This window comes from Dicentrarchus labrax, unplaced genomic scaffold (assembly GCF_905237075.1).
Source record: "Dicentrarchus labrax unplaced genomic scaffold, dlabrax2021, whole genome shotgun sequence".
NCBI lineage: Eukaryota > Metazoa > Chordata > Actinopteri > Moronidae > Dicentrarchus > Dicentrarchus labrax.
In genome coordinates, this window is record NW_026136711.1 from 3829388 (window position 1) to 3855486 (window position 26099).

General features: G+C 42.5%; 2 protein-coding genes across 6 annotated transcripts in view; one reads left to right on the plus strand and one right to left on the minus strand.

Moving 5' to 3' along the window:
- The window catches only part of LOC127372303 (Fc receptor-like protein 5), a 75207-nt gene that overhangs the window by 14300 nt on the left and 34808 nt on the right, over positions 1-26099 (minus strand). The window lies entirely within an intron of this gene.
- The window catches only part of LOC127372307 (butyrophilin subfamily 2 member A2-like), a 53994-nt gene continuing 30801 nt past the window's right edge, over positions 2907-26099 (plus strand). The window contains exons 1-3 of one of the 3 annotated variants that reach the window (XR_007886567.1): positions 2907-3104; positions 14827-15177; positions 15287-16480. Coding sequence is in view for 1 of the 3 variants with exons in the window: in XM_051415871.1 (XP_051271831.1) it covers positions 13845-13911; positions 14827-15177; positions 15287-15477 (609 nt within the window). In the remaining 2 variants the exon portion in view is untranslated. Of the gene's footprint in view, positions 3105-13058; positions 13912-14826; positions 15178-15286; positions 16481-26099 lie in introns of those variants that run through there. The other 2 variants (XR_007886566.1, XM_051415871.1) reach the window with 2 other exon arrangements.

Below are 26099 nucleotides of genomic sequence, written 5' to 3' on the forward strand. Positions count from 1 at the left end.
TCTGTTATTTATTTCTGTTGTCGGGTACTTTCCTGTCCACCATGTTGTCTTCAATGTGTTTTGGGGAGTGGTCTATGTTCTGGATTCATTTAAGGTGCTGGAGATGGAGACTAGAGGAAGTTCAGTGCTGTCATAGACTGATCAGGATCCATATCTGGGCTTGGTGTTGAGCCAGTTCAGGCCTCTAGTGGAGATATGGGATGGGAACCTCTTTGGGTTTTGGAACGACCTGTGAGGATGAGGACATTTCACATCGTCGTCACTAATGAGCAGTTTCTCATTTATCTTCCAGAACAGGTTCCTGTGTGATATTCAGGAGATCAGGAGTAAAATGTTGTTACATTAAAAACACACAGAACAGAAGAGCACCACGACTGTTGGCTCAACACTTACGAGGACTGTTTCCTAACCCGGGTCTGTTGTGATCCTGATCCCGCACTGCAGCCATCAAAGAGAGGGAAGATGTTTCTTCACATCTTGAACTTTTCTGTTGTCTGCCTGTGAAATCTACGTAGTGTCTGCAATGTGCAGGGAAAATTCGACATGAAGACAAGAAGAAAAGTGAATCAGTGACTGGGTCCCAGTCTGTGATCTGCCTCTAAAGGTGAGCTCTTCATGTGAACGGATGAGTGTGTGTGTGCAGACTAAAGCATTTTGATAATCACACTACAGGTTAACAACAGTACTTTGTCTTTAATTAGCAACATTTTCTAAATAGTTCTTGATGAGTTGATTAAACATGTTCAAATTGCAAAGGTATCTACTGCAGTTGATTCTACAGCCTGTTGTTGGATGGAAATATCAGGATGTCTGTGTAGAAAGTGTTTGCAGAGGTGAAACTTTCTGCTGACATTTGTTATAGATGAGCAGAAACATTGTAATTTAAAGATGTGGCTCTGTAACATCTTTATGAGAGACTGGCAGAGCGGTGTACTCAGTCGACTGCTCGTCATATTTCAGCAGTGGGACACATTAGCTGGCAGGTATCTATAATGTTGCTATAATGTCTCCCTAACTTAATATAACTTTTGTATTCTGGCCTTTAGACTATTCAGATTACAGGTTTCTATATTTGAATGCAGCTTCACACCCAACAGTTTCCCTGTCTCCTTGTTGTGACTCCATTTCCTCCTCTTGTGTGGTGATTTGCATTATATTCGGCCTAATTATGCAGAGTTTGTGACTTTGTGGTGACTCACTGTTTCTCTGTTGGGTCTAGCGAACAGCAACCTGCTCTTGACCCACATGTTGTACAGTTTGACTGACAAACAGCCTTCAGTGCCTTCTTCACAGCTATTGGTTAAAAACACTGATTTTAGAAAAGCCAATCACAGTGTGGGACAATGTCTCAATAAAGGTTATTGTTATTAATAAACCTTAGACGACACGTCTGAGCAGGTTCCTCCCTGCAGGACGCTGGGGGGGTGGAGTCAGGTTGTCATGGAGATTCAGTCAGGTCCCGAGCTGTGGCAGCCTCAGCCAGTTACTATGGATGTAAAGTTCTTATGGGGCGCAGCAGTGTACTCCCAGGGGAGTAACAGTGGATGTTGTTGAGCCGTGTGCAGCTCTCAAAGTGCAGTCACACTCATGGACTCAATAATATCAGAATAGATACTCAGAAATACATTGAAACACTTTGATTGAAAGCTTCTGAATCCAAACTCTGTTTCAGTTTTATTTCCTGTGAATTGTTCCAAAGTGAGTACTGATTGCTGACTCTTCACTGTCTTTGTTCAGTTTAGCTCACATATAACCCTGAGTGTTCTTAAAGTGAACAAATCCAACTGTCTGTGATCAGCTCTGAGTTCAACAGCAGCTGAAACCATTTACCTCCACATTAGAGACTCAACAGTCTAATCTCTGGGTTACATGGGAGACAATGCAGTGTGTGTATCATGAGGAAGTAGGAGGAGGGTTGTTATGGCAACATGTAAAGTAGGCAAACAAAGTGGTGTCATTTGTCAGTCCTGTCCCTGAATGCACCGTCAGATAAGATTTAAGATTCAAGAGGTTTATTGTAAAATAAGAAACACATTAAGAACGATGAATACATTGAAAGAAATGTACAATTACAAATTAATGATGTGACACATTAAAGTACATGTGAAGTCTCTTCACATTCTGTTTATCAGATACAAACTACACTGTATGCAGGCTGGTGATGGATTAAGATGGATGAACTCATGAGGTTGTATTAGCAGCCTTGTTGACTGCTCTAGGGTCAGTTAGTCACAAACTGACTAATGATCTAATGATCTTGGTTATTCTGTATTCTTCTACATATTATTATATATCCTCAACTATATTATCCACATCTATACCGAACTTTGTTGCAGGGATACAATCTAACATTGTGTCAATATATTATATATTTCAAATCATAAAAATGTAATAAAGATCATTTTCTAATTTAATTTAAGGTTTAGAAACACAATGATTCCTATATTCAGCTGATGATACACTAATGGAAACATACCTATGAATATTATATTCAATTTCTGACAATACATCCTCCTCAATGTTTCACACTGGACCTTTAATACATATATATATATATATATATATATATATATATGTATATATATAACAATAGCACCAACATATAGTTCTGCTTTCACCACGTTACTTCAGTAAAAGCACGAAATTATAAATCTACTCTAATATCAGAATAAAAGTCCTCATTCAGACTGTTGGCTCATTTAATCTATTAGTGCATCATTTATTGTAAAAGTTGAATCCACAGAGTAACCTGTAACTACACCTGTAGGAGGACAGGACACCTGTTGTTTATCAGAAACCATCTGCTGTATCTTTTCATACAGATTGTTTCCTGGAAAAAACCTGCTCAGCTGAATGTAACCACACCCTCCCTCCCCTCCCCCAGTGCTCAGGTAATAGGAAGCATCCACCTGTACACAGCAACAGAAGATCAATCAGTTGCTGCTGTAACAACCTACAGTCTGTGTTATAAACCTGAGTGCAGTTTTATCATCTGATGAACCTTCAAACTACTGGACTTCCTGGATTTTTACAGTGGACATGTTTTTTTCATCCAGACAATTAAAGGATTATTTGAGGATTCTGAGAAGAAACTGGTTCAGCAGGTATCTACATTTATTACATATAATGATGATTTTATTTCTCTGTAGTAATAATAATAATAATAATACATTAAATTATTAGAGGCGCCTCTCTGGGCACTCGAGGACACCGTACAACACACAAAAAAACAAAAAACAGCAAGAAATAAGAAACAGATAAGAAAAGACAATGTAGATGGTTAAGTGGGGTAGGCAGTTCTGAATAGGTGAGTTTTTAATCTTGATTTGAAGAGTGTGAGAGAGTCCAGGTTCCTGAGGTCCGGTGGGAGTGAGTTCCAGAGTTGGGGGGCAGAGCGACTGAAAGCCCTGCTCCCCATGGTGACGAGGCGGGCGGGAGGGACAGAGAGGTGGACAGAGGAGGCAGATCTGAGGGGACAGGAAGGGTTGGCGATGTGGAGGAGTTCGGACAGATAAGGAGGGGAGAGGTTGTGGATGGCCTTGAACGTAAACAGGAGGATTTTGAAGTCAATGCGGAGTTTTACCGGGAGCCAGTGGAGTTGCTGTAGAACAGGGGTGATGTGGTGGATGGAGGGGGTTCTGGTGATTATTCGAGCTGCAGAGTTCTGAACCAGTTGAAGTTTATGGAGGTATTTGTGAGGTAGACCGAAGAGAAGGGAGTTGCAGTAGTCGATGTGGGAGGTGACAAGGCTGTGTACAAGGATGGCAGTGGAGTGGGGAGAAAGGGAGGGGCGGAGTCGATTAATATTGCGTAGGTGGAAATATGCAGACCGGGTGATGTTATTGATATGGGATTGGAAAGATAATGTGCTGTCGAGGATGACACCCAGACTCTTAACCTGGGGGGAAGGGGAGACAGAGGAGTGGTCGATGGTGAGGGAAAAAACTGTCAGCTTTTGAGAGGGTTGATTTAGTGCCAATAAAAAGAAATTCGGTTTTATCACTGTTGAGTTTGAGGAAGTTGGAGGAGAACCAGGATTTGAGCTCGGTGAAGCAGTCAGTGAGGGAGGGAGGTGGGAGAGTGGAATTTGGTTTGCTGGAGAGGTAGAGCTGGGTGTCATCCGCGCAGCAATGAAAGTGGATGTTATATTTACGGAAGATATTGCCAATGGGAAGGAGGTAGATGATGAAGAGAAGGGGCCCCAGGACAGAGCCCTGGGGCACGCCAGTGGTAACGGGGGACGGGTGGGAACTGAAGGATTGGAGTTGGATGAACTGAGTGATGCAGTAATGAATGCAGTGCCTTGTCCTAAATAATGGTCAGGTCATTAAATGTTCAGTTTCAGTGCCATATGACAGATTAAGGGTAATAATGAGATAAATACAGTACTAAGGTCATTATTGATGTCCACATTAATATTAAAGTCACCTCCAATAATCACTGTTTTATCTGAAAGCTGTAAAATTGATGAAAAAGCTGAGAATTCAGATAAAAACTATTTCCCAGGTTCATCGTCTGAAAGATCATTTAATCCACAGACATAATGGACAGTTCAGTCAGACAACTCACCTTTGAAATGTTTATTACAGCAGTACAGCGTCCAGGCTCCGACCTCATCACTCCCCACAGATATGTTACACACAGATATTGGGGAGTGAGGAGCAAATACCTTTACTATGGAGAGAATTCTGTTCCTTTATTATTCAATCAAATAGAATAGATTTGAAACCAAAAAAGAGATTTGAGAGCAAAAAAGAGTAAGTGGCAATCAAAAAAGATGGAAACAGAACAGGTTGCAATTGAAAAGAAAATATGAGAGAACATATTTCTTCAACTTCAATCAAAACTAATGTTTGTAAGTAAAAACATACGACCATTTTGATTATAAATCAGTCCTCTTTACTTGCAAATTCAACTGCACTTGATGGGCGGGGCCTACGCTGGTGGATGAGAGAAGAGTTTCTATTGGTTGGTTTGACTGGCTACGTCTTCCTCATTACACCCACTTCTCCCTGTGCTGTGCTGCTTGGAGAAGCCTGTTGCTCTTGAAACGTTTCCCATAAGTAATGAATTGCGCTATATATCGTTGGCTACAGCCTGCCGTACATTCACAACAACAACAACAACAACAACACAAGTAATGAATTATAATGCCCTGCTGCTGCAAGCACACTGATCAGCAGCAACATGGTTGTCTCTGCTAGTCACAGCCTGAGCAGAGTATCCTAATGAGTGAGTGAATTACAGGGAGGCGTATACAACGTAGGGTTGTGATTGAAACATTTAGTGTTGCATGGTACTCCCGCTACAGCTGTTCTAATGTCAACAAACACACGTGGTGAATAATTACAATCACAGGAAGTGTCTTTTGGTCTGATTACAGATCAGTGGTGCTGAAATTTGCGTTTCTCTTCTACAGCCTACACATTGTACATCTCACTGCGGTCAATCCAGCCGTAACTTGGATCTCCGTGGTCAAATCAGCCGCACGTAAATTTCGACTGTGCGAGTATTCTCAGCATTACGGTAAATGCGAAGAAACAGCGTATTCACTTCCGGTTTTCAAAATAAAGGTATGATGAACATTAAGATATAATTCGAACCTACATTTAAAATAAAATATGTTGCATTAAAGTTTTCCATGCGCCCATGATGAATAAAAAACACCTCATATCGAGTATCTTTACTGCGCCAGTGTGGAGAAATGTCAAAATAAAAGTCCCATATTTATGCCTCCAGAGATTGCGTATTTGACCATATTTGAGGTACTGTAAAAACATATTACTCAATAATTCCTAACTATGGATGATATATTTGACTTTTACACGTCTAAGACTACACACACACTCAATATCAAGCATTTTTACTGCAGCAATATGGAGAAATTTAAGAACAAAATTCCATATGTGTACCTCCAAGTGGCATATTTGAGCTACAATAAAATATTATTGCTCAATATTTCCTGGCTAAGGATGGTATATTTGACTTCTACACATGGAAGACTACACACACACTCAATATCAAGCATTTGTATTGCAGCAATTTGGAGAAATTTGAAGACAAAAGTCCATATTTGTACCTCCAAGAGACATATTTTCATATATTTGAGCTACTGTAAAATAATATTTCTCAATATTTCCTGGCTAAGGATGGTATATCTGACTTCTGCACATCTAAGACTACACGTATACTCAATATCAAGCACTTTTACTGCAGCAATTTGGAGAAATTTAAGAACAAAATTCCATATGTGTAACTCCAAGTGGCATATTTCCATATATTTGAGCTAGTGTAAAAATATATTCTTCAATATTTCCTGGCTATGGATGGTATATTTGACTTCTACACATCTAAGACAACAAGTATACTTAATATCAAGCATTTTTACTGCAGCAATGTGGAGAAATTTAAGAAAAAATGTCCCATATTTGTACCTCCATGTTGCATATTTCACTATATTTGAGCTACTGTAAAAATATATTGCTCAATATTTCCTGGCTATGGATGGTATATCTGGCTTCTGCACATCTAAGACTAACTTTTTACGCGCAATGTAATTTAAGAACAACACATTTTTTCTTCATATTTTCTTATATTAAGCTACTGTAACATATTGCTCATATTTCGCTTGGTGGTTTTACTTCTGCACATGTACAGCATTTTTCATTTTACTGTACCAATTCATTTTATTATACTTCAAGAATGATGCAGTAATCATGACAAAATTTCACACAAATGTTTAATAACATGTTATAAGAAAGTGATGATAAAGTCATGCAAAATTAAACACTAAACTAAAAGTTCTACACAATCCTAATTTGTTTACTTTTGTCACAAAATGAAACTCCAGTCCATATGCTTGGTATTTTGCAGCTCTGCTGTGTCCATTTGCAGGCATTGTACGTGGAACCACCTGCAACAGCTGTCACACTGAATCTGTAAAAGGGGAAATAATTACCTTTAACTGCAAAACACCAAATTCAGAAATCATCCCTTAAGCAGGATTCAACCAAATTATCAAAGTTTTATTATTCCTTAAAATAAAATTCTGTATTGCCATTGTCATGTGTTGCAGCCACATAAGGATGCATTTCTCAATGTTCTCCTGTCTTTACCCTTCCCCTGTGTGTCAGTCTCTTCCTGTTTGTCTCTTTGATGTGTCTGTGTGTCTGTGGGTGTTTTTATACATGCTGACTTGCACTTGTTTGCCTCCTCTCTCCTTATAGAGCTTATAGTGAGAGAACACAAGTATGTCCAATGAGGACGTCTATTATCAAGAAGCATGACGTATGCTACATTGAAAGCCTTTCAATTATTCTTTATTCAGACATGCTTACTGAGTGCATTGTAGCCTACCTACTGTCTCTTCCTCATATTTGTCTCTCAAATACTTGATGAGAGGGGACACAAGGCAGACATGTGATTAAGGAAAGCTATAGGAAACAAGTCAGCTTGTAGTCTCAAATGTGTAAAAGTCAAATATACCATCCATAGCCAGGAACTATTGAGTAATATATTTTTACAGTAGCTCAAATATATGAAAATATGTCACTTGGAGGTAAAAATATGGACTTTTGTTCTTAAAAATCTAAATTGCGGTAAAAATGCTTGATATGAAGATTGTAGTCTTAGATTGCAGAAGTCAAATATACCATCGCCGGAAATATTGAGCAATATATTTTACAGTAGCTCAAATATCAGATATGGAATCTGGAGGTAGATGGGTTTTGTTTTTTTTTTCAGAAGTCAAATATATCATCCATAGCCAGGAAATATTGAGCAATATGTTTTTACAGTAGCTTAAATACAAGAAAATATGCCACTTGGAGGAACAAATATGGACTTTTGTTCTTATATTTCTCCACATTGCTGCAGTAAAAATGCTTGATATGAAGTATACTTGTAGTCTTAGATGTGTAGAAGTCAAATATACCATCTTTAGCCAGGAAATATTGAGCAATATTATTTTACAGTAGCTCAAATATGGTCAAATTTGCCACTTGGAGGTACAAATATGGACTTTTGTCTTCAAATTTCTCCAAATTGCTGCAGTAAAAATGCTTGATTTTGAGTGTGTGTGTAATCTTACATGTGTAGAAGTCAAATATACCATCCTTAGCCAGGAAATATTGAAGAATATGTTTTTACAGTAGTTCAAATATGGTCAAATATGCCACTTGGAGTTAACATATGGAATTTTGTTCTCAAATTTCTCCAAATTGCTGCAGTAAAAGTGCTTGATATTGAGTATGCTTGTAGTCTTAGATGTGCAGAAGTCAGATATACCATCCATAACCAGGAAATATTGAGGAAAATATTTTTACAGTAGCTCAAATATGGTCAAATTTTCCACTTTGAGGTACAAATATGGACTTTTATTCTTGAAATGTCTCCAAATTGCTGCAGTAAAAATGCTTGATATTAAGTATACTTGTTGTCTTAGATGTGCAGAAGTCAAATATATCATCCTTAGCCAGGAAATATTGAGCAATATTATTTTACAGTAGCTCAAATGTGGTCGAATATGCCACTTGGAGGTACACATATGGAAGTTTGTTCTCAAATCTCTCCAAATTGGTACAGTAAAAATGTTTGATATTAACCATGCTTGTAGTCTTAGATGTGTAGAAGTCAGATATACCATCCTTAGCCAGGAAATATTGAGCAATAATATTTCATAGTAGCTCAAATATGAGAAAATATGCCACTTGGAGGTACACAGGTGCAACAGGGCTGTCAGAGCAGCCACTCGCTGCTGTGATAACCGTGCTGTCATGCTGGCAGAGTTCAAGTCCACACCCAGGTACGTGATGGACTGGGAGGGGAAGAGAAAGCTTTTCTTCCAGTTTATGGTGAAGCCCAGGTTTGACAGATGTGACAGCAGTTCTGTCGTTTGCACCAGAGCTTCTTCCTCGGAGCGAGCTAACAATCGTCCAGATAAAACAGCACTCTCATCCCTCCTTGGTGTAACGGCTGCAGAGCTGTTTTCACACATTTCGAGAAAGTGCGAGGGGCCAGGGAGTAACCGACCGGCCGGCGGTTGTACTGGTATTGAACCCCCTGGAATGAAAAACGCAGAAACTGCCTGTGTTTTGGAATGATGGGAACGTGAAAATATGCGTCTTTCAGATCCACTGACACACAGTAATCTCCGAGACGCACACATCCCAGCACTCTCTTGATCGTCAGCATGTGGAAAGGTCTGACCATTATTGATTTGTTGAACAGGGACAGATCTAGGGTGGGTCTCATCCCCCCTGTTTTCTTGGGAAAATAGCGGGAGTAAAACCCCCGATTTTCCTCCCCGCGAGGAAGTTCCTGCAACTCCGACTGGAGAGCTAAACGCTGGTCCTGAGACGACAGGACCGTCTCCACAATCCCGTTGAAGCGGGGAGGTGGAGAGGCGAATTGCAGGGTGTAGCCTTTGCTTATCAGCCTGCTCATCCAGCTGTCCATCACACGCTGCCACACCGAGGAGCGCTCGGAGAGCGGGCGTACATTTTCCTGCTTTGCTGTCGTTGCCATGGAAACGAGCTGCGACAGAGCCCTCGCCGCCGTCACCAGAGGCGGGGAAACCCCAGTAGTGACCCATGGGGGGCTGCTGACGAAAGGGCTGAGAAGGAATCCCCGAGAGCTGCGCTGCAGCAGGGGATTGACCTGAAGCTACATTAGACGCATTAACAGCAGGGACTGTACATCGCCGTTTAGTGGGAGAAGGCCCACGAACGGGATGTCGTGACATGCCAGCGTTCCCGCTCTCTGATGAGAGGAGGGAGCCGCAGTTTACAGGCGGTAGTGTTTGTATATTGTCCACACGAAGCGCACGTGCGGCGCTCGTGGGCTCATTGTCACAAGCACGTATAGGGGAAAACTCTGTTTGACAAACAGAGGATGTGTAGTGCTTCAAAACTTCGAGACCGAGCTGTCCGCTAACCGGCAGGTTAGGGAGAGCTGGCTCGCTTTTTGTGGGGAACATGTGAGTAACTACAGCTGCCTCGGCAGAGACAGGTGTAGGTTGTTTGCTCGGTAGGATGTTGCTCTTTAGGGGAAGATGTTTTTGTTTTATTTACACTAACAGCATTAGTGGCAACATTCAGAACATTAACACACATGTCCCCCCCATCATGTCCGCGTCTCCGGCTCTGCTTCTTCGGAGGCTCAAGGGGAGGATTGGCCCAGCCGAAGCCCGAGCGCAGAGGGTGGGAAGGAAGGCCGACCCGGCGTGGAGGAGGAAGCCGGGTGGTGAAGAGCCGCTCCCGTCGCCACAGGGGGTCGCTTCCGGCCCCGGCTGCCGCTGGGACGATTGGGGCGACGGTCAACGAAGCGCTGCTGGCGCGCAGGCTGCTGACCCCAGTTGACATGGCGCCGGATGGACTCGGCTTCTTCAGAAGCGGCTTTCATGGAGTCCACCATGTCCCGGAAACGAGGTCCGAACAGCCCATCCGCATCGATCGGAGCCTCGAGGATGTGGGTCTGGTCCAGCCACAGGCGGCCTGCTGGCCCAAGCAGGCGGCGGAGCAAGCACAGAGTGTGAGGGCGGCGCTGGCTGCGTTGCTCAGCTCCGTGGCCAGTGCGGGGGGCATCTCAGGCTCTGCTGCAATCTTCAGGGCGCTGGAGACCAGCAGGGCAACGTTGTTTGTCGCAGCATAGGCTTGGGCGGCAGCCTGATGGATCCGGTCGGCCTGCCGCGCGATGTACTGGTCCTTCGGTGAGGTCAGTAGGGGCCGCCTTCCGACCGCTGTATTGACCCCAAAAAATGTGGTGAGGTTCCCCTCCAGCTGAGGCACAGCGGGGAAGCCTCGGTCGCTGAACCCAGCAACCTTGGTGATGGGCACATATGTGGAGATAGGCGCCTTCAGACTCTTCGGGTCTGCCGCTGCGCCCTCCCGATACTTCCGGATGGGCGGGAAGTGGGGCCACACACCGTCTCGCCTGCTCAGCTGAGGGACGGGGAAAACACCGCACATCTCATCTGACGGGGCGGTTTCCTGTGCCGGCGGGACCGGCAAGCTGCTGCATCTTTTATGATGCCTGGTAGCTCCTTCACCAGTCCGCCGATTGATGGCAGGACGGTGGCCAGAGCAGGAGGGATCCCGGACTCCCCCGGGATGACACATCCACCCTCGGCGTGCTCCAGCTCTCCCACCTGGGAGTGTGGAGGTCGGATCTGGAGACGTGGCCGTCCTGGCAGGAGGGACACGGCCTGTCGCCCGCCGAGGAGGTTGCCATCTCCGCTGACATGGTTGTAATTCTTCACTTGTTTTCTTTAACCCTGTAAGACCCAAATATAGAAAAACCTTTAAAAGTTAAAAAAACTGTTAAACAGGATAAAACTCTAGCTTTTTCTAGCAACTTCTTCATTCCTTTTTTCTTTTCATGACTGACTTTCATTGTTAGTGAAAGTCCCAAAAACAGTTCTTGTCCTCTGAAAAGCAAAGGCGAACATCACACTTGCTGCATTGGTGTTGGTGTATCCTTTATTGCAGTGTCTGCAGCGTCCCTCCCTGTCTTCACTGGGAAATGTGCAACTAGGTCCTTGTGTACATCCAATGTAAGGTGTGCACATCTCTTGGATGGTCTCTTCTGAGCATTCAGAGGGCTTTCTGATGTCACTGTCTGTGATGCTGGGCTCCCTTTGCCTGAAGATGGTCATCCTCTCTTTGGAGTTCGAAGTGTTGTGTTTACCAGGATGAGAGAGGAGGCTAGCTGTGCCTGAAACTGTCTCCTGTTCATTGTCTCTTTGCTAGACATCTTGAGAGCTTTGCAGTCCCGCTTGTAGAGGAGCCAGGCATTGACCACAGCGAGGATGATGGTGTGCCAGAAGATGTACATGTACCAGCGACGGGATTTGATGGGGAACTTATATTTGGCTGTCAATGAGTCCAACAAATCCATACCTCCCATGTACTTGTTGTAGGCACCAACAATGTAAGGCCTCTCAACTTCAATGTAGGTTCTGGTGGCTTTGTCCCAGCGTTGAATCTTCTGCACAGGTTCAGTTCAAGCAAAGGATGTGTGACGGCCCTGTTGTCATACCATTTGACAGCACAGATGTTGTGATTCCCCTCCACTCTGACGTCATAGCTTCATCTCCCCTTTTTCTTCAAGCTCTTCTCGTCTTCAAGGTTACAGTAGGGTAGGCGCACCTGCCTGGCTGTTCCCACGTAATGCATTCCCCAATCAAGGAGTTTCACTAATAATGGAACACAGGTGAAGTAGTTGTCTGCATACATTTTGTAGTTCTGACCTTCTGGATGTGTGGAAGCAAGCTTCATCACAACATCACCTGACAATCCAAGTTCAGATTTGGCTCGTATTCCGTTGACATTGCCTTGGTAGACGTCACACATCATGCCAGAGATTCCAGTTCTCACCCACACTTTGAATCCCAATGGGTTTGGCTTGCCTTGCATATATTGCTTGATGCTGCTGAATTTCCCCTTGATAGGATACTTTCATACTGCCTTGACAGCTTGTTATGCTCTCTACTTATCATGCTAAAAGAAATATGCATCCCAATCACCAGCCATTTAGTCAAACAATACTGCCTTGACATAACAATACTGCGTTTTGTGCTCTCTAATTATCATACTAAAAGGAAAACATGCATACCCCCACTTATATCCACACCCCACATTCAGGAACATTTTCACCTTTCCCAGAACTGAATTGTCTGTTGGTATCCTCTTTGTGGACAAAGTCATGGAACTTTAGGTCAGTCTGGTCAAATTAACAACATTTTTTAGAGATAAAACTTTTAAATCAGTCAAATTTGACCAGAACACAACACAAGGGTAGAATGTATACTGTCCATGTATAAAGAAAATACTTTGTTAGAGGCAGTGGTGTAGTGGAGGGAATGCAACCTGTTTGGGCCCACTGCAACAAGCCTGCTATTTTGACTACCACACTCACCCAGTGTTGTAGAATTGCAACAAATATATAACAAGCTCTAAATGAAATTTGATGAATCTATTCCACAATAACTACATATGTACATGCTCTGGACATTATAATAACAACCAAAAAAATGTAAAAGACATTTTACTTACTAGAATCTGATGAATCTAGTCCAATGAAACAAAGAGATGTTGTTCGAAAGAAACCTTGAGAAGTTGAGTGAGTTCATGGCCATAAGGCGGGACTTATAAACAAATGTACCATCCAATAGCATTGTGAGACTGAACAATAGGACCCAATGACTATGTAAATGTGGTAAAACATAAGATAAAATATAACAGATTGTTTTTTAGAATGGCTAAAGGTAACGTTGTAATTTTACAGGGTTAAGGCGAATCTCAATCTCAATACTTGCAGCTTGGTGGCTGAAAGAAATGGGGAGCTGATTGTATGTTAACACGGACTATTTTTTCTCAGTACTGCGCAGGTGCGAGAGGGATAAACCCAATAGCGATAGCTCTCAGAGGGCTGCGCCTATACGAAATAGAACTGATTTATAAGCAAAATGGTCGTATGTTTTTACTTATAAACATTAGTTTTGATTGAAGTTGAAGAAATATGTTCTCTCATATTTTTTTTTCAATTGCAACCTGTTCTGTTTCCATCTCAAAAATGTTTGGATTGCCCCTTACTCTTTTTTGCTCTCAAATCTCGATGCTGGTGGGGGGGGCTTACAGAGCAGCAGCAGCAATACAGATACAGGGCAACAGTGGCATTGACAGAGCAGAGGGAGAGCTGGGAAATGTTGCAGTTTAAATAGACTCAGATTGGAAGGGAGCGCTTGGTTAGTGATTATGGAATAAGGCATGCCGTGTGTATATCAGCGCTTTCGTTTCCGTATGCGCGGTGCATCATGGGTACACTAGAGTAGTTCAGTAGTCATCATGGCGGCAGTCCGATCGTACAGCGTTTACATCCTTCTGTATTTCTTTTGTTTCCTGGCTGCACAAGGTGAGTAGAGAGAGAGAGAGTGTGTAAATGTATCTGTACTTGTATAGCGCCTTTCTAGTCTTCAGACCACTCAAAGCGCTTTTACACTACGTGCCACATTCCCTCAGTGATGGCAAAGTCCATCAAACAGAAACTAACATTCATACACACTCACCGATGCACGGCATCGGGAGCAATTCGGGGTTCAGTATCTTGCTCAAGGATACTTCGACATGTGGCACCAGGAGCTGGGGATCGAACCCACAACCTTCCGATCGTACAGTGACAGCCACAGGTTTGAGGCCTGCTAGCACTGTTAGCCTCGTTAGCCTCGTTGGTAGTTCCGCTGTTGAGCGTTGTAGAGAGGCTCCCCTCCTGATTGGTCAGCCCGTTAGCCTATCAGGGCTAACGACTGAGAGAATATCAACTCCACTGCGGGCGGGGCTCCTGCTCAGAGACAGAGAGCGACAGAGACACAACCACACTACTGCAAGAACTAAAAGAGTTATTAGTTAATGAAATCACAAACAGTGAGCACAATCCACTTTATACAGGTAACTCAGGTAAACACTCTGAAGCTACTGTTAAAGAGAGAGAGACTCCTCCAGACAGCCATCACAAAACTCAACAGAGTTTATTATGTTAGGACATTTTATATATACATAGTTTATTAGTTAATATGTGTAAAATAATCTATAGTATATAGTTTGGTTGTAGAATAAACACAGTGTGCAGAGTTTTTGTGTCTGTTCTCTTCACCTGTTGGTACGTCCACAAGCACACTGTATAAAGTTGTATGGATTCTAATCTGATTTCTATTGCATACAGGGGCAGAGTGGGAGTGACCTTTGCTCTCATTCATTAATTACAACTCAATGTTAAAAGTGATTTCCCTGAACAACTTTTTCTCTCTGGATGTTTATTGTTGGTTTTTAGGGCAACAAGTGATATCAGTGAATCCTGGAGGTGATGTCACTCTGCCATGTTCAGCTGGTGATGACTCCATCAGAGCTGTAGAGTGGACCAGAACTGACCTGGAGCCAGAGTACGTCCTCTTTTACAGAAACAGACGCTCAGATCCAACCTACCAACATCCATCCTTTAAGGGTCGGGTGGATCTGACAGACAGAGAGATGAAGGATGGAGACGTGTCTTTAGTTCTAAAGAACGTGACCATCAGTGACAACGGAACATACGAGTGTCGAGTTGCTACAGGTGGTTCAGACAACACAGACATCACTGACATGAAGACAATCAGAACCATCCAACTGGAGGTCACAGCCTCAGGTGAGTTAGTGGAGTTCAGGGTGATTCTCAGAGTCAAACATGAGGGATATAGAAGAAGAAATGGATTCTGTTCAGTCATTTCCTGACTAATGTACATTTTCATCTTCAGGTTCCAACAGCAAAAACACCATGGATGGAGACTACAAAGACACAACCAACATGGATGGAGACTACAAAGACACAACCAACAGGGCTGGAAACACACACATTGGACTGACAGTTGGACTGATAGCTTTCGGTCTGATTTGTTCAGCTGTTGTTGGAATGGTTCTCTGGAATAAAAAGAGACACAGACAGTAACTCAGAACCAGCTGCTGATGAAGCAGTGGGTGATCAGCTCCTCTGAACCTCTACAGACCTCTTTATACCAAAGTCATGTTGAACACTTTCTGTGGGCCATTTGTAAATCTGCTGTTTGAGGCTCTCCATCATCATGGACTGCATGGTTCACTGGTTACCTGTAGCAGAGTGAGTAGGGGGGCAGAGCCACGCCCACGGTTCTCCAGAGACCCACCATTGGCCCAGTTCATCTGACTGAAGATGCATATCAGCTCCAGCGGGGCACTCTAGGACCCCTCCCACCCCGGCAACAAACTCTTTGAACCCCTTCCCTCTGGCAGGAGGCTGCAATCAGGACCAAAACCTCTCGCCACAAGAACAGTTTCTTCCCGTCTGCAGCTTCATTAACAAGGCCCGGACCCCCACTGTCACTGAGTCTCATACCCACCCTGTATATATAAATTAATGCACTCCCCTCTCCTGCAGTTTTCTTTTCTTATCTTTCTTTTCTTTATTTATTGTTGCTTTTAAAAGTTTTTTTTAATTTTTTTTTGTATATTTGTATATTTTATGCTCCAATGCACCTTCCTCATAGGTATAAAAACCTACTTGGCAATAAACGTCATTCTGATTCTGATTCAAATGTGTACACTGTTTTGCCAGTGATGTAAAAACAGGAGCCTTAACTTTTCCTAAATGCACATATTCTGTCTCATAAAGAGAGCGCACATTGTGTTGTTTTACTGGGTCTCAATGTTTTGTCATTTTAAAAAAGTGCCTCCCCAGAAAAACTGCTACTAAAGTTGCTTTATACAGCTCTTCCATCAGCACTTTAAGGGCCTCTTCAGGTGCTCGCCCCCCCTGCAATGTGATAAATAATTTCTCCCCACTGTGAGCTGTTACCAATCCAATACCTTGATATAATGTCACCAACAGTGGTCTGTTTATTTGCTCTTTGTTTGTAATGCTTTTAAGCTTTAAGTGTATTTTCAGAGACAAATAAAGACTTATTGTTACATTTGGATCCTCAAGTTGTGTTATCTTTATTTGTTGTTTCTATCCATTGGGACCATGCAGCTTTCATTCCCAGTTTCTGTTCATACTCTTTATTCATGATGAGGGGAAATAACCTGAACCTCCCTTTAGAATCATCTCCCTCTGGTGGCTGTTAGCTTGTACACTGCGATAGCATCTCATGGTTAAAGTGAACCAGCAGTTCATCTTAAGTTCTGAAAGTGATAAACATTTTTAATCTGATTACACTGAGTGAATGTCTTTTATTAACTTAATGTAATCAGATTAAAAATGTTTAACAGCCACAGCCTGTTCACCCTGCTGCATTCTGGGAAGAGGTACAGAAGCTCTTGCTGCCGTACCTCCAGACTTCTTCCCTCAGGCAGTGAGTCATTATGTAAAATACTTTTATTTAAGGGACTACAGCTGGTATTTCCTTGTACTACCCTGTGTTGTAGGATGATACATGAACCTGGAAACAGCACTGAAACAGTGCTGACACTGATGCTCCTGTGCTGCCCCCTGCTGGCTGTCTGACTGCATTATGATGCTGCTCTCTTCAGTGATTGGCTCAGCTGCTGCACTGACTGCTTACAGACTCACACAGTGACGATGATTTATATTTAATGTGTCACAAATTAATAAAAGCCCGGCAATACATCACTGTTGTCAACTAATTTCTCCCCAGGGATCAATAAAGTATTTCTGATTCTGAATAATAAAAACATTTTTTTTAAGATAGATAGACTTTATTAATCCCCAAAGGGAAATTGGGTCGTTATAGCAGCCAGGTACATTAAAATAGAATAAAATACTTCGATAGAAAAGATAAAAAAAAGATAAATAGGTAGGTAAAGTGCAAAGAGTTGTAGTTGCAAGATGGTGGTAATAGTACTGATGACATGATGGTAGTGTTATTGTTAATAACAGTATATAATAATAACAGTATATAATGATAATATTAGTCATATTTATAATTATATAATAATAATATATATAATATGATGACTGAACAGATATAATGTATACACATAGATATTATACATTAATATTGATATAATGTAAACGTGTGTCATATATTCAGCCTGTGCAAGATGTGCATACATACATACTGTAATATATGCTATATAGCATATGTATAATAGATACACCTTTGCCCTCAACACACCCCACAATAGCCGTGTCAGCAGAGAATTTCTGCAGATGACACGACTCAGTGCAGTACTTAAAGTCTGCAGTGTAGGTGGTGAAGAGGAAGGGAGACAGTACAGTTCCCTGGGGGGCCCCGATGTTACTAATCAGACGGTCAGACACACAGTTCTTTAATCTCACAAACTGTGGTCTGCCCGTCAGATAGTCATCGACCCATGTGATGAGGGGAGCACTCACCTGCATGTTCTCCAGTTTGGCCTTCAGCAGTCTGGGCTGGATGGTGTTGAAGGCGCTGGAAAAATCAAAGAACATGATGCGGACTGAGGTGTTGGGTCTGTCTAGTGAGGAGTAAGCCTTCTGCAGCAGGTAGATCAGGGCATCATCAACCCCCACATGGGGCTGATATGCGAACAGCAGAGGGTCTTGCGATGCGCACACTAGTGGTCTGAGGTGTGCCAGGGCCAGTCTCTGCATGACCTTCATGATGTGAGAGGTCAGTGCTACCAGCCTGTAGTGCTCCAGTGGCACAGGACGTCCTTTTTTGGGCACTGGGACCAGGCAGGATGTTTTCCAGAGCACTGGCACTCTCTGAAGGTTATATGTAAAGGTTATATATTAACAATTCAATGCCACTAGATGGGGTACTAGCATCTCAGACCAAAACATTCAGGGCAACTGCAAATCATCTTAATATTGTGACTTCTGCCTGCCCTAAATCCACTCCCATTGTCAGGAACAGTGAGTAAATATTGCATGAATTTAATTTAAGACAAGGCAACTTAATTAACATAACACATTTCAAACACACTCATGTTCACAGACAAAGCAGAGGGATATGGTGCAATGTTCACAGTGTAGATGATCATTCACATTCAGCCTGCAGTATACTGTACATATATACATATATACTGTATTACTGTATCAGTAATTCTGTCCACACATGCAATGAAATTATATTGTCTGATGTCTGAATATGATTCAAATGTTACCTTATCATCACCCTTGTCATTATTTCATGATACACCTAGAAACCCTCTAACGCAGTGGCAACAACAGGAGGACAACCTGGAGGTCGAGCTGCTCTGGACGATTAGATTAGATTAGATAGATTTCATCCCCAAGGGGAAATTCACAGTTTCCAGCAGTATCCACAAACTGATAATAATAATAATAATAATAATAATAATAATAATAATAATAATAATAATAATAATAATAATAACAACAACAACAACAACAACAACAGGAGGTTAAATTTAAAAGAACTAACAAATTAAAATAGAATAAATAGCTAAATAACGAGTATTGGGTAAGTGTCCTAAGGTGCATGGTCAAATCCAGTGTTTGAAAGGCCTAAGGTGCGTAAGAAGGTGGTCACATAATGCAGGGTGCACTCGTCAGGTGGTATAGTTAAATACAGGGCAGACATATTGGAGTTTAGAGTTTTCCTCCCCTGGGTGGAGTTGAAGAGCCTGATGGCGTGGGGGAGGAACGATCTCCTCAGTCTTTCAGTGGAACAGGACAGTGACAGCAGCCTGCCGCTGAAGCTGCTCCTCTGCCTGTAGATGGTGCTGTGCAGTGGATGCAGTGGATTGTCCATGATTGACAGGAGCCTGTTCAGCGCCCGTCGCTCTGCCACAGATGTCAGTCTGTCCAGCTCTGTGCCCAACACAGAGCCCGCCTTCCGCACCAGTTTGTCCAGACGGAAGGCGTCCTTCTTCTTAATGCTGCCTCCCCAGCACACTACTGCATAGAAGAGGGCGCTCGCCACAACAGTCTGATAGAACATCTGCAGCAGTTTTTTGCAGATGTTGAAGAACGCCAACCTTCTGAGGAAGTATAATCGGCTCTGACCTCTTCTGCACAGGGCGTCTGTGTTGGCAGTCCAGTCCAGCCTATCATCCAGGTGTACTCCCAGGTATTTGTAAGTCTGTACCAACTCCACACGGTCACCGTTGATGGTCACAGGTTCCGGGTGAGCCCTGGGCCTTCTGAGGTCCACCACCATCTCCTTGGTCTTGGTGGTGTTGAGGCGCAGGTGGTTGGAGTCAAACCATGTGACAAAGTCCTGAATGAGTTTCCAGTACTCCTCCTCCTGGTCACTCCTGATACAGCCCATGATAGCCGTGTCGTCTGGGAACTTTTGCACGAGACAGGACTCAGAGTTATATTTGAAGTCCGACGTCTATATGACCTGTAGACCAGTAATGTAGTTGTGAGTACCAGCAGCTGGAGTTCAGGACCAGGAGGCATCAGACAGGCCTCTGATGAATCAAGTTTTCCCTGAGGTTTGCAATCACTGCTAAGTTCTCAGCCATGAAGGAAATATCCTTCAGTGTCTACTACAGCCTGAGCTTCATGTCCATGGGGCCTTCAGTGGCTAAACCTTCCAGCTGTCACAGAAGAAGTTCACTAACCTTGGTTTGTTGGGCGGCTCAGCAGTGAGGTCAGAACTAAAGAGAAACAACACTTTAGTTTCTACTGAACAGAAAACAACCACACATTGATATTAGATAATAATGCAAACAGCAGATGATATTTAAAGGTCCAATGTGTAACACTGAGGAGGATCTATGGTCAGAAATGGAATATAGGGCTGCCGAGGTAGCTGATAGTGTAAAGCCCAATCTCTCAGTAATAGAACACAGCTCATTTAGTGCCTCCAAGACAGATCTGGTGTCTGCTGGGTCCATATTGTGGCCAGCTCGTACTGTCACACTCTGTCACAAGCTTATTAACAACCTTCCAATGTTTCATGTTTTTATTTCATACGAATTAAACTGAACACAGTCACAATAATTGAATCTGGAACATTAGTTGTAAGTCATACATTTAAGTTAAGTAAGGATTGGACTAACTTATCAGTGCTACACTGAATCTGAATCAGTTTTATCAGTCAGAAACAGTGTCAGTCTGAGTCCAGCAGAGGGCCATGTTCACTGTGCACTGGTTCATATGATTGCACAGTGTGGAGGTGAATGCACCATGTTGAGATTATTGTTGCTCAGCTTTATGGTTATATTCGTGTTTGTTATGTAAAAATGTGATTTATTTTACTGTTTATTTTGAAATACTGTAAAAGTTTTTGGCAGGTGTGAAAAAATGCTGAACACGAAGAATGCTTTAATAGTTTATTTGCATTGTGACGGTCCCTGTCTAATGTTGATGTGCTGATGTGGTTGACCAGTTATTGTTTTTCCTATGTGTGCTTGAAGGTACCATCAGCAGAGTATGGATTTGGAGCACCTGGTTCAGGTGCTCCTAAAAGGATAAAAACCCTGTCTCAACTTTGCTCTGGTCTCAGCTCTCTCTCTCTCATTCGGCTGCATCAGCAGCAGCAGCAGCACGTTCTCTTTGTTTGGTTTCTGCTTTGTTTTCACTTGACAACATTTACACTTCATATTGCTCACACATCCACATTTACATTACTGATGTTACTGACTGACACACTTCACATTTATTATAACCTCAGTTGTTTAAATTAATATAATAAATTCACTTATTTCTTGCCATCTATTGTGTCCTATGACATATTTGTCGTGGCCTAGGAGCCGGGTTATGATAAACTGGGGGCTCGTCTGGCCGTGTTTGTTCCCGTTTTTTGCGCCATTATTTGTAAATGTATTCGTAAATTTGGTATTTGGTTACAGTATATCAGCAGGCGGTAGGGTGTTTGCTTAGAGCTTGTTGTAAGCCACTTTCTGGAGGATTTTTCTAATCCCAGGGTCTACTTTTTTTGGGTAACTCACACTTTGGAAATTGGTGCACGTATGCGTAAAGTTGTCGGGAGTGCTAGTGGTGCGCTCTGGTATAGATCCTTTGTTCTCCAGTTAACTGTGCAGGTGCAGGCCCGTAAAAGTTTGTTTGCTCTTGTTGGAGAGTGTAAAGCAGAGATACTCATTGCGCGGCCCGCGAGCCAGATGCAGCTAGTCTAGCTTTAATTGGTGGCTTGCATGGTAGCTTATAACAATATGGTAACAGCCAATAAATTTTTTCAAATGTGCTACATAAATAAACAGTGAACACTGCACTACAAAAACGCAAACATCTGCATTACACTTCTCCTTTCAACTTAATTAATGGTGTTTTCTAAAGGGGGCACTGTCAAACCTGGCAACGCAGCCTGCTTATGGCATTGTTTACACTTGACTGCAGTGCACGCTTGCAGCCAGGTTACGTTAGCTGCGCTAGCCAGCGTCAGATGCAGGCACAAAATGGATCGGTTTCTAATAAAAAAAGGGGCAAAAACCAGACGGACAGACACACAGCCTTGTAACGAATAGTGAGGAAAAGGATTGTCACAAGAAAGGACAGATTGTGCTGTGTTAAAGGCTAAAACCAGGGGAGTGAAGATAATGTGAGACCTGTTGCATTTGCTGCGCCTGTTAAAGTTTGTGTCTCTGAGTTGCTTACCCCTCACACTTGTGAATCACAGGTTTTAGAGGCTTATGCTCCTTTCATTCGTGGTGGATCTGTGTCGCTGGTTGGAAGTGATGTGGAAGTCCCAATAAAAATCCTGAGGGCTACAGGGGTCTACAATTCCTACATTGTTGACTCTGTATTGTCTTTTTCAAGGGACATGTGACGGGGTCAGTTTTTGTGCTGCATGTTTTTGTTGCTTTGTTTACGCTTACTTTGATTTAGATTTAGAATTGCATGTAGTGTTCCCTTTTACGACTAACCTTGAATTATGCAGACTCACCAGCAGCAGACTGATTAGCGCAACGAGCCACAGGTGGTGGCAAGCATAGGTGCACCCTATATATTGCAGGAAGCGGCAGTAAATCGGGGGTTGGCCAGAGCACGCGAGGAAGGCATGCCAAGAGGGCACGCCGGGGAGGCCAGGAAGGGAGACCAGGCAGATCGCCACAGTTCGCCACGGATCGCGAGAGAGACACTAGGGCACCGCCAGGAAGGCGCACAGCGGACCAGTGTGGAGTGACTGAGGTCCGCGAGTGGGGCTATCTAGAGACTGGGGATCTTCAAAAGAGACTTTGGGCTGGGTTTTATTTTTTTATTATAATACATTTTGTGTATATGATCGATTTGATTTGTGGTTTCTTAACTCTGCTCAAACCTGATTTTAAAAGAACCTGTGTTTTTAGGAGTCCTAGGCTCACAATCCTAGGTGGCGTTGTCGGCATATTTTTAGCATCGTAATTTTAAATAACTTTTTTTCATCCTTGCCCTTACAGACACTTGAAAAAGTGTCTCGGTTCTTAGCCGGGGAATGGGATTGAGCGTTTTCCCAGTACCTTTACACAAAATGGTTCTGAATTGTCAACTGGTTCAGGGTGAGGTAGCTGTGAGTGTGCGACCAGCGTTGCCTATTGAAGGCATACACCTTATTTTAGGGAATGGCTTGGTTGGAAGCAGAGTTTGGACCAACACTCCTCCCTCACTTGTAGTCACACTTTGTCCATCTGATTTGGTGTCTGAGAAGAATCCTAGTGCTTTGCCGGAGATTTCTTCGTCCTGTGTAGTTACATGTGCTATGCGTAGAGCAGAGACTGAGGTGCCATCTGACAGTAACAGTACTGATATGGTTTTGGAGGTTCCATCTTTGTCAGAGCTTCCTTTGTCACTGTCTCAAAGTGAGATGGTGCAAGAACAATGTAACCTGGGACCTAATGTCTCTTTGAAGGAAATATTTGAGCGTTTTTTGCCTGCCTTGGAGATAAGTAATGTTGTGACTGGTTCCTTTTTGCCTAATAGTTTGCTAGTCAGAAAATGGGTTACTGTGAGTGAGGATGGGGTAAAAATTATGTTTTCCAGATAGTGGTCCCAACAAGGTTTTGTTTCCTCGTCTTGAAAGTGGCACATGACAAGTGTGGACATCTTGGTGTCCGGAAAACATACCTCAACATCCTGAAACATTTCTTTTAGCCTCGGATCAACGTGTCAGCATACATTAAAACCTGTCATGTTTGCCAGCTCACAGGAAAGCCAAATCAAAAAGTCAAGCCTGCACCACTGCAGCCTATCCTGACTGTGAGTGGACCGTGTACTCATCTTATTGTGGACTGCGTGGGCCCGTTGCCATGTGCCAAGCCTGGTTGTAAATATCTGCTTACTGTGATATGTAAGAGCACTAGGTATCCGGCTGCTTACCCGTTGAGGTCAATTACGACCAAAGCCATCGTGAAGGCATTGTCTCAGTTCATTTCTATATTTGGCATCCCAAAAGTAATCCAGAGTTACCAGAGGGGTATTGCACAAAAGTAGGATAAAGAAATCCAGGATAATTGAGCAAGCACGGCTTGACGTAGCCTGCTCGGCGCATTCTGGCTTAATTGGTTGCACGTTAGTAGTCGGGTAGATAGTTGGGATAAGTGCGTGTTCACGGCATACTGAAATAGACCTCGTGATCGCTCACAGAATCACCGATGGGAACATGGATAAGCTGAACAACAGCTCCTGATGGAGTTCTATGAAGAGGTGAAAGATATCAGAAAAAAAGGCAATACCAATGCCATAATTAAAAAAAAGAGAGAAAGCCTGGCAGACAACAGCGGACCGGCTTAATGCTTAAGTAGTCCAAAACTGTACAATGAATAAACAGTGCTCCACTGGAACTGTCATCATTAGGCTCCAATTAAAGGACTAAAGGAGTTACTGTAAGTCCACTAATCAACTGTTGTACACTTTGCTTTAAATGTGGCAAGTAGAGGTTCATGTTACTCAGGAAATGTAAAGTATGATTAAGTGCAAACAATTATCCACAATGTGTGTCATTTAATCTATTTTTATCTATTTTATCTTTCTATCCTTCATAAAGAACAAACTTGTCTGGCCATAAAAGGACCTGGCAGCAAGTTAAAGTTAAATACAAGAACATTTTGCAGGCTGGAAAGTGACTTTAAAGTAGATAACAGTGAACAAATGAGGTGAATAGATTAGGTGTCTGCTGACATGTTGAATGTCTGTATGATTGTAGCAGTTAAAAAAACCTTTATTGAGGTTCTCTGCATCCCCAACAGAATAAAGGAAGCTCCCACTTGCAAAACATCTCAATGTAACACAGACCATCTGTGGTACAGTGAGAGCATGGCTTCCTGCTGTCTTGTGCTGTATTTTTGGACCCAGCAGCCTACATAAATATCTTAGTCCATCACCTGAGAATCTGTATCTCTCAATGAGATAGTCATCTCCAACAGCCAATGGGTCTGACCTGTCCCAGAAGACTCTTCCATTATGAAGAGGGAACAGGTGTGAATATATATATATATATATATATATATATATATATATATATATATATATATATTATGGCATGCCATTTAGGAAATTAATCTTTGAATATATGGAATGAATCTTGGATATACTGATAAAAATGTGAGAATACTGGATGAAATCCAAACCTAGTTTTATCCTTTTCATCAAAGTGATAGCCTTCTGGATTAGCTGGTTTTACAAAATGGCATCAGTTGAAATATTACAATACTTTCTTAAACTGGAAAACTTTTTTGCTTTTTCTGTCAGGATTTTGCCTGAGGCCTGTTGTAGTCGGCCTGCCACGATTAAAAAGAACTTCCTCGTCAGGAGAACGGTATTGGGCACGGGTACTATGGGAAGGATTTTGGCCCGTACAAGCACTTGCCAATGAGTTAATAATGTCCTCATTGATCAGTATTGCTGCCACAAGGTTCCTGACTGACTCATTCTCACTTCTACAAGATGGCAGCAGTGCCTTGATGACCAGTCAAGTTTCATTCCATATATTCAAAATTTCATTCTATATATTCAAAGATTCATTCAATATATTCAAAGATTCATTAAATATATTCAAAGATTAATTTCCTAAACGGCATGCCATAATATATATACTATATTGCCCTTGTCACGGATTTCATTGAAAACACCTTTGCAACTTCATCAGCTGTGTTTTGTAATCTCAATTACTGCAATAAACACATATTTATGCAATTTGACAAGCAGTCTTCATTAGCATAGCAATATAACACTTGGCCTGAGTAATAATACTACCACTTGAATCAATATAAAAAGACTGTTGCAATTACAAACAGCCAACAGATTTAAATGAAATGAGAAATTACAATATATATGTAATATTTTAATGCAGGATAATTAAAATGATGCTACATACTTAGAAAGACCATGGACATGCTGTAAAACACATTAATTCCTCACAGGACTGACAGTGGAAATACAGGTGAATCACTAGGATTAATGTTAGCCTGGCTGTTATCCTGGTCTGGAGCAGGCTAACTGCAGAGAATAAATCACCATAGTAACTTGGCCGGGTTAAGTTTGAGCTGCTTTCATGCAACCGACTTGAGGCTAAATTCAGCCAGGATAACCAACATATCCCGGCTTAATCCCTTATCTTGGTTTTGTGCAATACGCCTCAGGGGTACAATTTTTCGTCCCATATGCAGAGAGCAGTGGAGACACTGCTGTGTGTCTGCAGAGAGTCTGAGGTCTGAGAGTCTGCGTTCTGTTTGTTCAACAGCTGT